Source organism: Bos indicus x Bos taurus, chromosome 11, assembly GCF_003369695.1.
Source record: "Bos indicus x Bos taurus breed Angus x Brahman F1 hybrid chromosome 11, Bos_hybrid_MaternalHap_v2.0, whole genome shotgun sequence".
NCBI classification, from domain to species: domain Eukaryota; kingdom Metazoa; phylum Chordata; class Mammalia; order Artiodactyla; family Bovidae; genus Bos; species Bos indicus x Bos taurus.
Window position 1 is genome coordinate 5538014 of NC_040086.1, and position 14391 is coordinate 5552404.

The 14391-nt window shown below is 44.8% G+C and overlaps 1 protein-coding gene across 1 annotated transcript; it reads left to right on the forward strand.

Annotated features, from left to right (window-relative positions):
* The first annotated feature begins 3000 nt into the window (after window positions 1-3000).
* Window positions 3001-14186, forward strand: PDCL3 (phosducin like 3). Its single transcript, XM_027554701.1, has 6 exons — window positions 3001-3107; window positions 6091-6220; window positions 9348-9438; window positions 9613-9756; window positions 10724-10932; window positions 13330-14186. Exons 1-6 carry the CDS (start codon window positions 3102-3104, stop codon window positions 13470-13472), a joined length of 723 nt encoding a protein of 240 aa, XP_027410502.1. The 5' UTR covers window positions 3001-3101; the 3' UTR covers window positions 13473-14186.
* The last annotated feature ends 205 nt before the right edge of the window (window positions 14187-14391 follow it).

Consider the following 14391-nt stretch of genomic DNA (forward strand, 5'->3'; position numbering starts at 1 on the left):
CAAAGGAACTTCCGTACAGTTCTCCATAGTGGCTGTTACCAATTTACATTCCTACCAACAGTGAAGGAGGGTTCCCTTTTTTCCACACCCTCTCTAGCATTTGTTGTTTGTAGATTTTTTGATGATGGCCATTCTGGCTGGCCTGAGGTGATACATTATTGTAGTTTTGATTTGTATTTCTCTGATAATGAATGATTTTTCAAAAAGCTGTTCTAGCTCTGCATTTTGCGCCTTTCTCTAGAAAACTGTTCCTGAAAATGAATAGCTATAGCTTTCTGGGAAAACAGCTCTCCCCATGATCATGGTCATGGTTACCAGGATTTCCCCCAAAAGTTTCTTTCACAATATATACCTGATTGTGGTCAACAATCCTCAAGGTTCCAAAAACTCCTAAATGTTTTCACTGTAGACATCATCTCAGCACCTAGTTTTTCCTGTGTGTACCATCTCTTAATTATCTGACCTTCCGACCAATCTCACGACTGACAGAAGCTGGCAGCTATGCAATCATCTCCTCCAGTCATTTTCCTTCCTTTTTTTTTTTTTAAGAAAAAGAATGGCTTCCTACCTGGCTCAGTGGTAAAGAAGCCGCCTGTCAATGCAGGAGACGCTGGAGATGCAGGTTTGATCCCTGGGTCAGGAAGATCTGCTGGAAAAGGGAATGGCAACTCACTTCGGTACTCTTGCCTGGAGAATCCTGTGGACAGAGGAGCCTGGAGGGTTACAGTTGGGAGACCGGGGGGAGGGTCGCAAAGAGTTGGATGTGCCTTAGTACTCTTGTCCTGGAAAATCCCATGGATGGAGGAGCCTGGTAGGCTGCAGTCCATGGGGTCATGGGGTCGCACAGAGTCGGACACGACTGAGTGACTTCACTTTCACTTTTCACTTTCATGCATTGGAGAAGGAAATGGCAACCCACTCCAGTGTTCTTGCCTGGAGAATCCCGGGGACGGGGGAGCCTGGTGGGCTGTCTCTATGGGGTCGCACAGAGTCAGCCACAACTGAAGTGATTTAGCAGCAGCAGCAGCAGTAGTGACTAGCACACAGCACACATAAGCAGAAAATGAGAGGCAATGAATAAAAGGGGAAATGAGTGCAGTTTTCCACTGAGAAATCACACACAAGCCAGTCTTGGGATGATGGCTGCTTGAAGATCAAATGACAATTACGTTTGGAAGATGAAATTTCAGATTATTTGGCAGTAGCTGTGGAGTCCCAGTTTTAATGATAGGTCATTGAAATTGCTTTTTTTTTTTTTTGCTTGCTGGATTCTAACCACTCAGCTGAATCTTCATATGCGGGCCTTTGTCTTCAAAAAAGAGGAAATTTTGAGATTATCTAATGATGTGAATCTATTCATTTTTTTCTTCTAGGATGAGAAAGAAAAACGGACTAAAGATATCATTCCTATATCCCGGGTCCTATAAGGCAAAAACTCACAGTCACCATGTTTTGATGCCAAGTGCAGCTTTTGCAGCAGTTTGAGCAGGAGTCATTCATACCAGGCATTTTGCTCAGAAAATACCTGTACCAAGGAATGGTAATATCCTTTGTGGTCACATACTACAGGATAATCCTATGTGAAGTATGTTTAGGTATGAGTCACATTTTTTCTTAAATGCAGATTCTTGGTATATTTCAATCCATTGGCATTTGGGCTACATGGTGGAAGGGACTTTTCTAGTACTCACCTGTTAGGAAATCCATATGATACATTTCATTTTAGAATTGGTCTCTCTGTTTTATTAAGTCTGTTCATCATTTATCAAGGGGTCAGGAAGGTCCCCTGGAGAAGAAAATGGCAATCCACTCCAGTATTCTTGCCTGAGAAATCCCATGGACAGAGGATCCTGATAGGCTCCAGTCCATGGCGTTGCAAAAGAGTCAGACACAACTTAGTGACTAAAATGTCATGCCGTGTATAAAACAGATAACAAATAAGGACAAATATACCACGGGGACTTCTAATACTCTGTAATGGGTCATATGGGAAAAGAATCTATAAACAGTGAATATATGCGTAACTGATTCACTTTGCTTTATAGCAGAAAGCAAACAACATTATAAATGAACTATACTGCAATAAAAATTTTAAAAAGAAAAAAAGAAAATATCAGTTCCAGGTCCATTGGCTAGAAATTTAATTTGGGGATGGGACCCCAGGGTAGCGGCAGTTTTAAAGGCTCACAGATAGTGAAGGACAGGGAAGCCTGGCCTGCTGCAGTCCATGGGGCTGCAAAGAGCAGGACACGACTGAGTAACTGGACAACAGGTGTTTCTAATGTAGCCAAAGTTGGGAGTCCGTCTACCCTACATATGTGTTGGTCTGCGTTCTCTGTGTCTGCTACTTCACCACCTAGCTCAGGTGTCCACGGAGGGGCATTGCTTTAACTCAAATTCGGAATGCTGCATACACAGAAGCCTGAAGGGCTGTATTTTTCAGAAGCCCCTGTATTTTTCAATTTAGCCTTGCATATTTCTACTCAGTGCCTCCCGTGCGCTCCGCAAAGGGCTAAGCACTTTTGCGAATATGAAACGCCTGAGGCTCAACCAGGTGAAGAGATGTTCACGTTTCTGGTTTCGTTTGTTGCGATTCCCGCCGCGTCCGCAGAGCCTAGAATAGTGTTTGGTACGTAGTAGGCGAACTGCTTTATGCGACACTTAAAGGACAGTGACTGAATTCCAGGTAATCCTGCCTCCTTTTGAATCGTAACAACGAATCAGTGAAACGGGTTTCTATCTCTGACTTCTCGGGCCGAGACCTCCGACACCATTGGATCCGTGCCTGGAGATGACACCTAGCCGCCGGGTACCTCCTCGATTCGGTCCCACCGTTCGGCGGCCGAAAACGTGTCCTAATAAGGTTCAGTTCAGCAGCGGCCGGGATTAGCTCGGAGTCACACGAGTGGGCGTGTCCAGCCTCTCGCCTGGGCGCAGCCTCGGAGGAGAACTCACCTCCCCCCGGCCCCGCCCTATTCTCTCCCGGAGGGCGGGGCGAAAGGCAGGCTGGGAGAGGAGGCGAGTGGCGCCTGCGCGTGCGCGGTAGAGAGCTCACGGGCCGGGTGGCTGTGGCCGGCAGGGCCCTAGCGATTTGACAGAAAATGCAGGTGAGCAAGCCGGGGTTGGGGTAGGGGGCTCGATGCCTGGAGGCTGCGGCCGCTCGTTTTGCCCCTCTCGGTCCATGCGGGCGGCTGCCTGTCCTTGCCGGGCCTGTGGGAAGTGCCGGGCGCCTCAGGTTCGGAGTGGCCACGCGAGTGGAGGCCAGCGCAGGCGCAGTGCTGACGGGCGGGCGTGGTCCCGCGAGTACGCGGGCTGGGCGTGCCCGCTCCCCTCCATGTGTCCCACCCCCGAATCTCATCTTTGAGGGTAGTTCTCCGTGAGGTCGGCTACCCTGGGCCTGTGAAGGCCTCCGGATCTTACCTGACAGAGTTACTTCCTCCTTGTTAACTTGCATAGCGAGCACCTGAATGGGTGCGTTATGAACCCCCTTCACGGATGCGGAAGCTGAGGCTCGGACAATTGGAGGGCTGAGCAGGTCGCATAACATAACCTGTGTTCTTGACCCTGCCTAGAGCTGAGTGAGGGGTTACAACATCCTTCCCTCTCTGCCATCCAATGCTGGTGTACAGGTCGAGGTGTGTCCACTGTGGACCCTAGAGTCCAGCCTGAGGGTCCTTCTGCCCAGTTATTAATACTTTCCCTTTTAAAATGGATAAAACCAAATCCCTCAGTTTTGTTCTTTTATTGTATCAGGAATTTACTAATGCAATTTGACTAAAACCCGTGGTTCAGTTCAGTTGTTCAGTCGTGTCCGACTCTTTGCGACCCCATGGACCACAGCACGCCAGGCCTCCCCGTCCATCACCGACTCCCGGAGTCCACCCAAACCCATGTCCATTGGGTCGGTGATGCCATACAACCATCTCATCCTCTGTTGTCCCCTTCTCCTTCTGCCCTCAATCTTTCCCAGCATCAGGGTCTTTTCAAATGAGTCAGCTCTTCCCATCAGGTGGCCAAAGTATTGGAGTTTCAGCTTCAGCATCAGTCCTTCCAGTGAATATTCAGGACTGATTTCCTTTAAGATGGACTGGTTGGATCTCCTTGCAGTCCAAGGGACTCTCAAGAGTCTTCTCCAACACCACAGTTCAAAAGCATCAATTCTTTGGTGGTCAGCTTTCTTTATAGTCCAATTCTCACATCCATACATGACCACTGGAAAAACCATAGCCTTGACTAGACAGACCTTTGTTGACAAAGTAATGTCTCTGCTTTTCAATATGCTGTCTAGGTTGGTCATAACTTTCCTTCCAAGGAGTAAGTGTCTTTTAATTTCATGGCTGCAGTCACCATTGGCAGTGATGGAAAAGTGAAAAAAAAAAAAAAGATACCATGAAAATGGATGCTTTTATGAGAAAATCTCTGACGACTGAGTTTGGTCACTGTTAAAGGACCCTCCTCCAAAGGTCATTCTGCTGTCTCCTAGATCTCCCTGTGGTCCGGAATCCTGATGAACTCATCTCTGACTCAGTGGCAGAAGGGAAATGGAGTTAGTGTGGGTTTGATTGGGGTTGGAGAGGTTTGCTGTTATTCAGTCTCTCAGTTGTGTTGGACTCTGTGACCCCATGGACTGCAGCAGGCCAGGCTCCCCAGTCCTTCACCACCTCTTGGAGGTTGCTCAAACTCATGTCCGTTGAGTCGATGCCATACAACCATCTCATCCTCTATTGTCCCCTTCTCCTCCTGCCTTCAGTCTTTCCCAGCATCAGGGTCTTTTCCAGTGAGTCGGCTCTTCGCATCAGGTGGCCAAAGGATTGAAGCTTCAGCTTCATCATCAATCCTTCCAATGAATATTCAGGGCTGGAGAGGATGATCATCTCCAAATACAGTGTGTCTGATGAAGAGGAAATTCAGGGCTGCCCTGGCCTCCTTTGTGTTCTCTGTCCTTCAGGCTCCTGCTCAAAAATGTCCTGTCTTAAGAGGCCTTCCTGACCACCCTGTGGAAGGGATTCTGTTTGTTTCTCTTTGATATATTTCAGCAGGACTGGCTAGGGAACTGGGGGTAGAGCCTGGTTATCCCAGTGCCCTTTCCATAGCTTCCTGGTTTCATATTCCAGACCTGCCAAGACATGCCAAACCAGGGTTTGGGCAGCCGTGTTCTGGAGCTAGGAGCCCACCTTGGCATTTCTTTTTCTGATGGTTGATCCTGGTAAGTTTGACTTGTTCCATCCTGCCAGTGTCTTCCTTAATGCCATGGCTCTCCCAAGTTTGTGAGGATTAACTAGGTAGGTACAGGTCAAGAACTTTGTGGTGTCCCCAGCATGTAGGATCATCATGCTGATCAGTAAGCATCAGCTATTGACACTTCTCCATGGTGTCTCAGCTCTTCCTCTTAGCCTTGGCCTTCAGGGAATCAGTCAGGCTCTCTTCCTTCTGATTTTCTTGCAGCCACTCAGGACTTTGGAATACTCTATATCTTGTACACGGGCCCTTTGCACAGGCCCTTCTGCCTGGAAAGTAATTTCCAAAATTTTCACTCCTCTGGTTCCCTCTCACCCTCCAGTCACAGTTAAATGTTGCCTCGTCTGAGAGAACGTCTTTACCCATCCTGTGGACTGCACGCCCCCTGGAAGTCTAGCTCAGCAGCCTGGTCATTGCATTTGTCATAACGTATAATCTATTTCTTTGTGTATTTAATTACTCACTGACTATTTCTTTCTCTCACCTGTAAAACTGGTGACTTTGGCATTCCTCGTGCTTCCCTACCATCTAGTACAATCATTTATGTATAGTAGGTACTTAATAAATATCTATTGAACAAATCACTCTGAGTCATTAATGAAAATTGACCAGAAGCCAGGTCAGAGCCTTGCCGTCAGCATGGATGTCAGTCTTGACGTCATAGCCTGATTTTTACCCTAAGACAAGAAGATTGGAACAGGGGTTGTATGTCTTTTGACACATTCCCAGAAGTAGACCTCAGAATAATTGGTGTGAAATCCCCTTCTTACACTTTCCCATTTGGACCCTGTCCAACATGCGCCCTCCACAGTGGACTTGGCCCTCACTGTACCCTTGGTCCACCTCCTCTAGGACCCCAACGCAGACACCGAGTGGAATGACATCTTACGCAAAAAAGGCATCTTGCCTTCAAAGGAAGATTTGAAAGATCTGGAGAAGGAGGCAGAAGAAGAGGAGCAGCGGATCCTCCAGCAGTCCATTGGTGAGCTTACCTGTGTTTGTGATTCTGTGTCTGTCTGCTTAGGAAACCCTTGGCAAGCCTCTAACTGCTTCAGTAGAAGGATCCTCTGAGTGAGAGTTGGGAGCAGGGATTGAAGTGCTGGGCTGATCACTGCCTCTGGGCCCTCCAGCAGGGCATCTCTGGCTTCATCTTCCTGGGCCATAGAACTGGGGGCACTTCAGAGGCTCCCTCCATCTCCACAGTTCCTACTCTGTGTCTTTCTTCAGGGTTATCAGCACATGATAACTCTGAAGAAAATATTTCTGAGTCTCCACCTTTTGGTCAGTGATGCAGATTAGTTAATGTCATGGAAATCTGCCCAGAAGTTTTTACTGTTTGTAGTCTCCCGAGAAAGCAAAAAAGTGAAGTCACTCAGTCGTATCTGACTCTTTGCAACCCCATGGACTGTAGCCCACCAGGCTCCTCCTTCCTTGGGATTTTCCAAGCAAGAATACTGGAGTGGATTGCCATTTCCTTCTCCAGGAGATCTTCCCAACCCAGGGATTGAACCCGGGTCTCCCGCATCGTAGGCAGACGCTTTACCGTCTGAGCCACCAGGGAAGTCATAGTCTCCTGAGTGTATGCTTTATCTTTGTGGTTGGATTGGGAATATGAAAATAACTTGATTCGGGGAAACATAAGATGCTTGTGGTGTATGCAGTCTAAGGTCTTTGTCACAGGTAGGTATACCACTTGAATTGGAATCCCTTACGGTGCTTGTCAAAAAAACAAGCAAACAAACAAAACACAATAGCGCACAGTCCCTACTGAATCAGAATCTCTGGGGGAAGGCCAGGAATGTGCATATTAAGCCAGTGCCTCAGAGAGTTTCTGATTCACACCAAAGTTTGAGAACCGTTGATCACAGGAACTAGGACTTCTGTCCTATGTTGACATGTTAGGGCTGATTTAGAGGAGAATTGATTACACAGCGTTTATCCAGCAAGTGTAATAAATTCTATCCAGTTACTGAAGGACTGCTGTGTGCTGTGTGTTTTCTAGGAACTGGGGCTTTATCTGTGTGTGGGCCAGCCAAAACACCCTATCCTCTTGGAGCTTATGTTCCAATGGAGGAGACAGACAGTAAATGATACATGAGTGAAATATAGGAAAATAAGGCAGGAAGGGGTTGGAGGAGAAAGTGAAAGTCGCTTAGTTGTGTCCAACTCTTTGTGACCCCATGAAATGTAGTCTGCCAGGCTCCTCTGTCCATGGAATTGTCCAGGCAAAATACTGGAGTGGGTAGCCGTTCCCTTCTCCAGAGGATCTTCCCAACCCAGTGATCGAACCCAGGTCTCCCTCATTGCAAGTGGATTCTTTACCATCTGAGCCACCAGAAAAGCCCTGGTGGGTATAAGGGTGGAGGAGGGGTGGATATAATTCTAGAGGGTCAGAGAGGGCCTCATTGGGAGTGACATTTGAGTAGATCTGAGGGAGGCAAATGAGCAAGTGGGAAGCATGTTGGAGGATCTGCCAGGAGGCCAGGGGGACTGGGAGACAGAAACAGGAGATTCAGAACAGGCAGGGGTCAGACATTTAGGACATTCTAGCTTCTAGTGTGGACCTTGGCTGCGATGTCTAATGAGGTGGGCATCATTGGAGGTTTGAACAGAGGAGGGACGTGCCCTCTGTGTTGACAGCACCTTCCTGTTGTTGTCTTACTGAGTGTGGACTGTCGGGGCAGGGCAGGAGGTGGGGACCTCAGGTGAAACGACGGCAGTGGTGCCCTTGGCAAGTGATGCCGTTGGCTTGGACCAGAGTAGTGGGTGGAAGTGGCCAGATCTGGGTGTATTTTGAAGGTAGGACTGACGGGATTTGCTTATGGATCCTGTGATGGGTGTGAGAGCAAGTAAGGCAAAGATGACTGCAAGGCTCTGGGCTTGAGTGGCCAGAAGGATGGAGTCACCACCTGAGATGAGCAGGGCTTGGGCAGGAGCAGGTTTGGAGGTGAAGATCAGGAACTCGATTTAAGACGTAGTCACTTTGAGATTTCTTATTAGACAAATACAGATGGTAGGTGAGCAGTTGGGAATGCTTTCTTAAATCAGAAATAAGGGTTAGAGGCATACATTTGGGAGTTGTCAGCATGTCAGTGGGTTTTAAAGCTGTGAGATACAGTCACCAAAGGAGCAGGTACAGGTGAGGAAGGAAAGGAGTCCAGTCAACAGAGGGTCCAGGAGAGGGGCCAGGAGGGAGGAGAAAAAGTGGCCAGAGGAAGATGGACTTTCAGAGAGGAGGCAGTGATGGATTAGGCCAAATATGCTCATCGGTTGAGAAAAGAGGTCATTACTGACTTTGGTAAGAGCAGGTTTGGGTCATGTTAGGGTGGGAGTCAGGGGACAAAAACCCGATTGGATGTCAAGAAGCAAGAGTCTTTATGGCAATAAAAACAAAATACAGATTTTTACAGCCATTGATAAAAAAGAGAAGCGAGAGCTGCCTACCACTCACAAGAGAAGACCAGGTGATAATCCCTTTACCTCTAGCAAAGGTGTGCTGGGGAGGACCCCAGAGGGTATCCCACCTTCTTGGAGGCATGAGAACTGTTACGTACCTGTCCCTGAGCATCAGGGACTTGCAGATCAGGCCACTTGAGCTCAGGCTAATACACCTCTCTCCTTTTATAAATTTGGGAAACTTTCCTGTTTGTATCCTTCTCGTTGTGTTAATGTAAGAGAGCCAGGCTGGCTGATCTTTTAAACATGCTCTCCCATTCTTAGTTACCGTGTAACACCTTGGATGTGTGCCTGCGTGCTAAGTCGCTTTAGTCGTATCCGACTGTTGGTGACCCCACGGACTGTAGCCCACCAGGCTCCTCTGTTCATGGGATTCTCCAGGCAGGAATACTGGACTGGGTTGCCGTGCCCTTCTCCAGGGGGTCTTCCCGACCCAGGGATTGAACTCACATCTCTAAACATTCTGCTTTGGCAGATGAGTTCTTTACCGGTAGTGTAACACCTTAACTACTTTTTATTTTGGTTTTGATGGGCTAGGGGCCTTTTGGTATTGCATGCACTCCTTTAGGAGAAAAGTGAAGGAGAAAAGACCCAAAATGCATCTTCATTCATCTTTTACATTTTTGGTTTTTCGCCAACTCAATGACATTCAGTGAAAACATATGAAGACATGACTTTGGAAGAACTGGAGGATAATGAAGACGAATTTAATGAGGAAGACGAACGTGCAATTGAAATGTACAGGTTAGTGCCACCCAGAGGGACTGCTTGGTTTTTCATGAGGCACTGTAATGTGCGTCCTCTGAAATAAACCTGGCACATAAGTAAGTAAACCTGGACCTTTACGGTTTGCCGTGTGACAGGGGTGTGTGCGAGCGCGTGTGTGTAAGATGTCTCTCTCCTCCTCCTGTCGTGCAGGCAGCAAAGGCTGGCCGAATGGAAAGCGACCCAACTGAAGAACAAATTTGGAGAGGTTTTGGAAATCTCTGGAAAGGATTATGTTCAAGAAGTTACCAAAGCTGGTGAGGGCTTGTGGGTCATCCTGCACCTTTACAAACAAGGGTGAGCTGATCTGATGTGTGTGTGTGCGCGTGCTCAGTCTCTCAGTCATGTCTGATTCTCTGTGACCCCACGGACTGTAGCCTGCCAGGCTTCTCTGTCCATGGGATTTCCCAGGCAAGAATACTGCAGTGAGCTGCCATTTCCTTCTCCAGGGGAATCTTCCTGACCCAGGGATCAAACCTGCAAGTCCCGTGTCTCCTGCTTTGTCAGGGGGTGTTCTTTACTTCTGAGCCACCTGGGAAGCCCTGATGCCTGTCTTTAAATATTAATTTGAATTTATGTCTTGAACATCTCAGGCTTACTTCACACCAGAGGGTTTTTTTTTAACTAATGTTTTATGTGTTTTTGCAGATTTGCCCAAATGTTGTTGTCTAATTTTTGTCTTAGGACTTTCAGATTAATATATGTGACTAATACAAGTGGCTTTATTAAATTGTAGCAGAACAGACTTTTTTTTAAATTGTGAATGAATTCCTCAATCACTCGTCCCTCTGAGAAAACTCCAGCGTCTCACGACTCCATGTCGTGAGTCACTCTCCTCGATGGCGCGGGTGACCTTTGTGAGCATTGTCCATGGCGAGTGGTGCAGAGAGCCCCTAGCGCCTCACCTTCAGTTTTGCTCCCTCCGTGTGGAGTCCAGTGCTTGTGTAGGAGTTCCTTTCAAGCAAGAAGTGCGTTCTGAATCACACATTCTAAGCCTTGGATGGTCTCTCCTTTAGAAAAGCAAGACAATTATCTTTTACAGTGGAGCTGCTTTTCTGACTTACTCGGTCAAATTAAATTGCACTTTGGCTTTTGAACACTTTGCCCAAACCTATTAGAAAATTTTTAAACACCGTCTGTTCATCTTGGCTGGAGTAGCAGAAGCACTTGTGAAGTTGTCATGAGGTTTTCTATGGGGCATTAGGGCGGCTAAGGTTTACTGTACGCGGACGCAAACTCACAGTTGCTCCTCTTTATTTCACAGGATTCCCCTCTGTGCCCTGATAAATCAGCACTTGAGTGCACTCGCCAGGAAGTTTCCTGATGTCAAGTTTATCAAAGCCATTTCAACCACCTGCATACCCAATTACCCTGATAGGAATCTGCCCACGATATTTGTGTACCTTGAAGGTGACATCAAGGCTCAGTTTATCGGACCTCTGGTGTTTGGTGGCATGAACCTGACTTTGGACGGTAAGGACTCTTCCACACGTGAGGGATGGGGAGGGAGTGCATCTGCTGTTAAGGGTGCCTGTTTCCTAGACGCGGTGGGATGACTTGTCATAGAGTCACCTTTGTCCCGTGTGAGTGATTGTGAAAAGGGAAGAACATTGAATCTGTCATCTTAGATGAGTCATTGGGAGCAATTACAACTGGACTCTCAGTTAAAAGAGGGCACAGTGGATTTTAAAATATTTAATATTATTGTCTGTGCTGTTTTACTTGTCCCTATAGTTGAATATGTTTGTTTTTTAGTTATAACTCAAGAGCACATCATTCATTTCTTATTTAATTCACCCACATTTATTAGTGACAGATGTTTATATGTAAATATACATAAATATATGTAAATTTATACATATATAAGTCTCTATAAAAATATTTTTTTCAGTTGAAAGGAAGCTTTTAAATGAAAAGTTTATTTAATTCTGCCTCTTAACTCCTAAAGGATATATCTTTTATTTTTTTCTACTTGTGAAAAAGGAGGTATTAAAATACATATGCACACATAATATGTGGGAGAGAAGCTGAGGCCTATGAGCTTCCTACTAGGTCAGATTCTTTATCTCTTTAGTGCAGTGATATGTCCAACTATGCTTTAGTTAGTAGCCTTTAAAAACATATGTTAAAATATGACTTTATATTCTACTTTATATAACTATATAAGATATTCAACTGGGAAACGTGTGAACAGATACATAGATGCATATATATATCAGTTTTGCTTTATTCCAATGTTCAAAGGTGTATGATATTTCAAACTAAGTATGTGTTTTGCCTCTTATTTTGATCTTTGAACATAGCATTAGGGGAGAGAGATAGGTATACAATAATAATTATAGTCTTTGTTTCTAGAAAAAGTCTCATTTGTAGGCCAGGCTCCATGGAATTCTCCAGGCAAAAATACTGGAGTGGGTTGCCATTCCCTGCTCCAGGGGATCTTCGCAACTCAGGGATTGAACCTGGGTCTCCTGCATTGCTGGCAGATTCTTTACTGTCTGTCTGAGCCACCAGGAAAGCCCCATATAAATGAACATTAACATTAAATACAATCACTTATGCACACGCATGTACGTGTGAATCTAAATACATCCTTAAGAATCAGAAATCCTAAGAATTTTTTTTTGAGAAATTTATTGAATTTTTTTGTCATTGAATGAAGATACCTAGAGCTGAAAATACTGATGCTGTTATCTCCGTGGAACACTGAATTAATGTGATTTCAGTAAAATTGGTTTTCAGATTTTTAAAAAAATATGTTGGGCTGCACTGGATCTTAGTTGTAGCATTCAAGGTCTAGTTCACTGATTGGGGATCGAACCCAGGCCCCTTGCATTGGGAGCATGGAGTCTTAACCACTAGACCATCAGGGAAGTCCCTGGTTTTCAGATTTTAATAGAAGTTTCCTAATTAGTAGAGCATCAGTTTAAACCAGACTGTTTGGTGTAGAATCTTTCTGACAGTCTCTCACTCCTGCCTGGGTAGAAAAATATATCACTTGATTTTGCTTCACAGTGTCTCACACCAATGTGGATTTTCACTGATTATAAGAGGGTCAAATATAGGATACTTTTGCCACCTGATGCGAAGAGCTGACTCATTGGAAAAGACCCTGATGCTGGGAAAGATTGAGGGCAGGAAGAGAAGGGGACCACAGAGGATGAGATGGTTGGATGGCATCACCGACTCAATGGACGTGGGTTTGGGCGGACTCCGGGAGTTGGTGATGGACAGGGAGGCCTGGTGTGCTGCGGTTCATGGGGTCACAAAGAATCGGACATGACTGAGCGACTGAACTTAACTAAACTGAAAATATAGGAGCTAAGCCTTTAATCACTGATTCTTTTTTTTCTGACACTTTTAAGAATTATTACTACTTGGAACAAATGTATCAATCCTAGCATGTCATCATACATTGAGCCTTTGACTCTAATAGGTTGAGATATTGGACATTAGGTTTAAGAATTTCCTTTTGCTAAATAAAATTGGATTTAATAATTACATTGCCAGCAAGACTGTGAAAAGTATTTTCTTAATATATTTCATGCTGATTTCTTTCCTGGGACATTGTGTAAGCCAAGAAGCTAGCTGTGAGAAGATGGGTTTAGTCCTTGGGTTTTTATTAGTTATCCTGGAGGTTCAAATGTATGTAATATTTCATCTCATTTTATGAAAAGTTTCTGCAGGTGTTTTTTTTTTCCTTCTTAAGGGTCTGATTTTTTTTTCCCTTTCTTCCAGGTACCTTATAATTATGACCCTCAAATTGTCATCAAGTGTGGATGGTCATAGTTTCTGCTTAGAAAAACACTGTGGCTTGAGGTTCCCACTCAGGCTGAGTCTTAGGCAATTTGCTTTTTCTTTATCATGCAGAGTTGGAGTGGAAGTTGTCTGAGTCTGGAGCCATCAAGACGAGCCTGGAGGAGAACCCCAAGAAGCCCGTGGAAGACGTGCTGCTGTCTGCGGTGCGGTGCTCTGTCCCTGCCAAGAGGGACAGCGATTCTGAGGATGACTGAGGCCGTGGCCCTGGTAACCTGCTGAACTTTCCCAATGGGATACAGCATCTGAACTTTTTTTAAAAAAGGAAAAAGTAGGAACGTATACTGTGTTTTTTTTAGTCCTTTATATTACGTTCTGAATCTCATAGATCTCAGAAATAATCATTGCTGGGAATCCTTTTAAATTTCTGGGGACTGTCTTTTTAAATTAATAGTATTTCCTTAAGAAAAAAATAAAAGCCAGATATTAGTTTGGCAGATGTCTATGTTTTCCTCGCTTATATTTTAGGTCAGCTGTAAGACTATTCACTATTCGTTCACATAAAACTATTAAAAAAGAAATAGAGATTTTTTTTTTAAATAATGTGAGTAAATTATACAGTGGAAAATGGCAAGCTAAGCTTTGCATTTATATTATTATTTGTTTTTATTTTTTTTATAGAGCTAGCAATAAGATTATTAACTCAAAGGAATGTTGCTAGGAAGAAGTATTAATATTTATCCTGCTTAGAAGAAATAGCCAATAATTTTTTGAAATACTGTCTTATCAAAGTCTAAAAGATTAGGCTTATCAAACTAAAAGATTCCAATTTACTGCCATTTGGGGTTAAATAGTTTTTCTAGTTAAGATAATTTTTTGTTTTCAGGCTGTTGAGATGTGAGCTAATCTCAATTACTGTAAAAGGTGTCACCTGAGACTCTTTTGGAAATAAATAGATATAAGCACACACAGAGATAGCCAAAGTGTCTCTCAATCAGTCAGTAAAAAACATAACAAAATGTTTTCTGAACCAGAATCCTCTTAGCATTTACCACTTCTCGTCAAATTGACATTAACAGAATAATCAGGGGGACTGTTGTTCCCTTATACTTGTGTTGAGTAATGTTGTGCTCACTACCCCACACATAGCAAAGACTCCTGGTTTGAATCTTTAAA

Excerpts from the sequence above, each read along its gene's own strand:
- PDCL3 (XM_027554701.1), top strand. Across the intron at positions 6,221-9,347 it reads GATCCTCCAGCAGTCCATTG|TGAAAACATATGAAGACATG; the intron begins GTGAGCTTACCT and ends AATGACATTCAG. Across the intron at positions 9,439-9,612 it reads CGTGCAATTGAAATGTACAG|GCAGCAAAGGCTGGCCGAAT; the intron begins GTTAGTGCCACC and ends CCTGTCGTGCAG.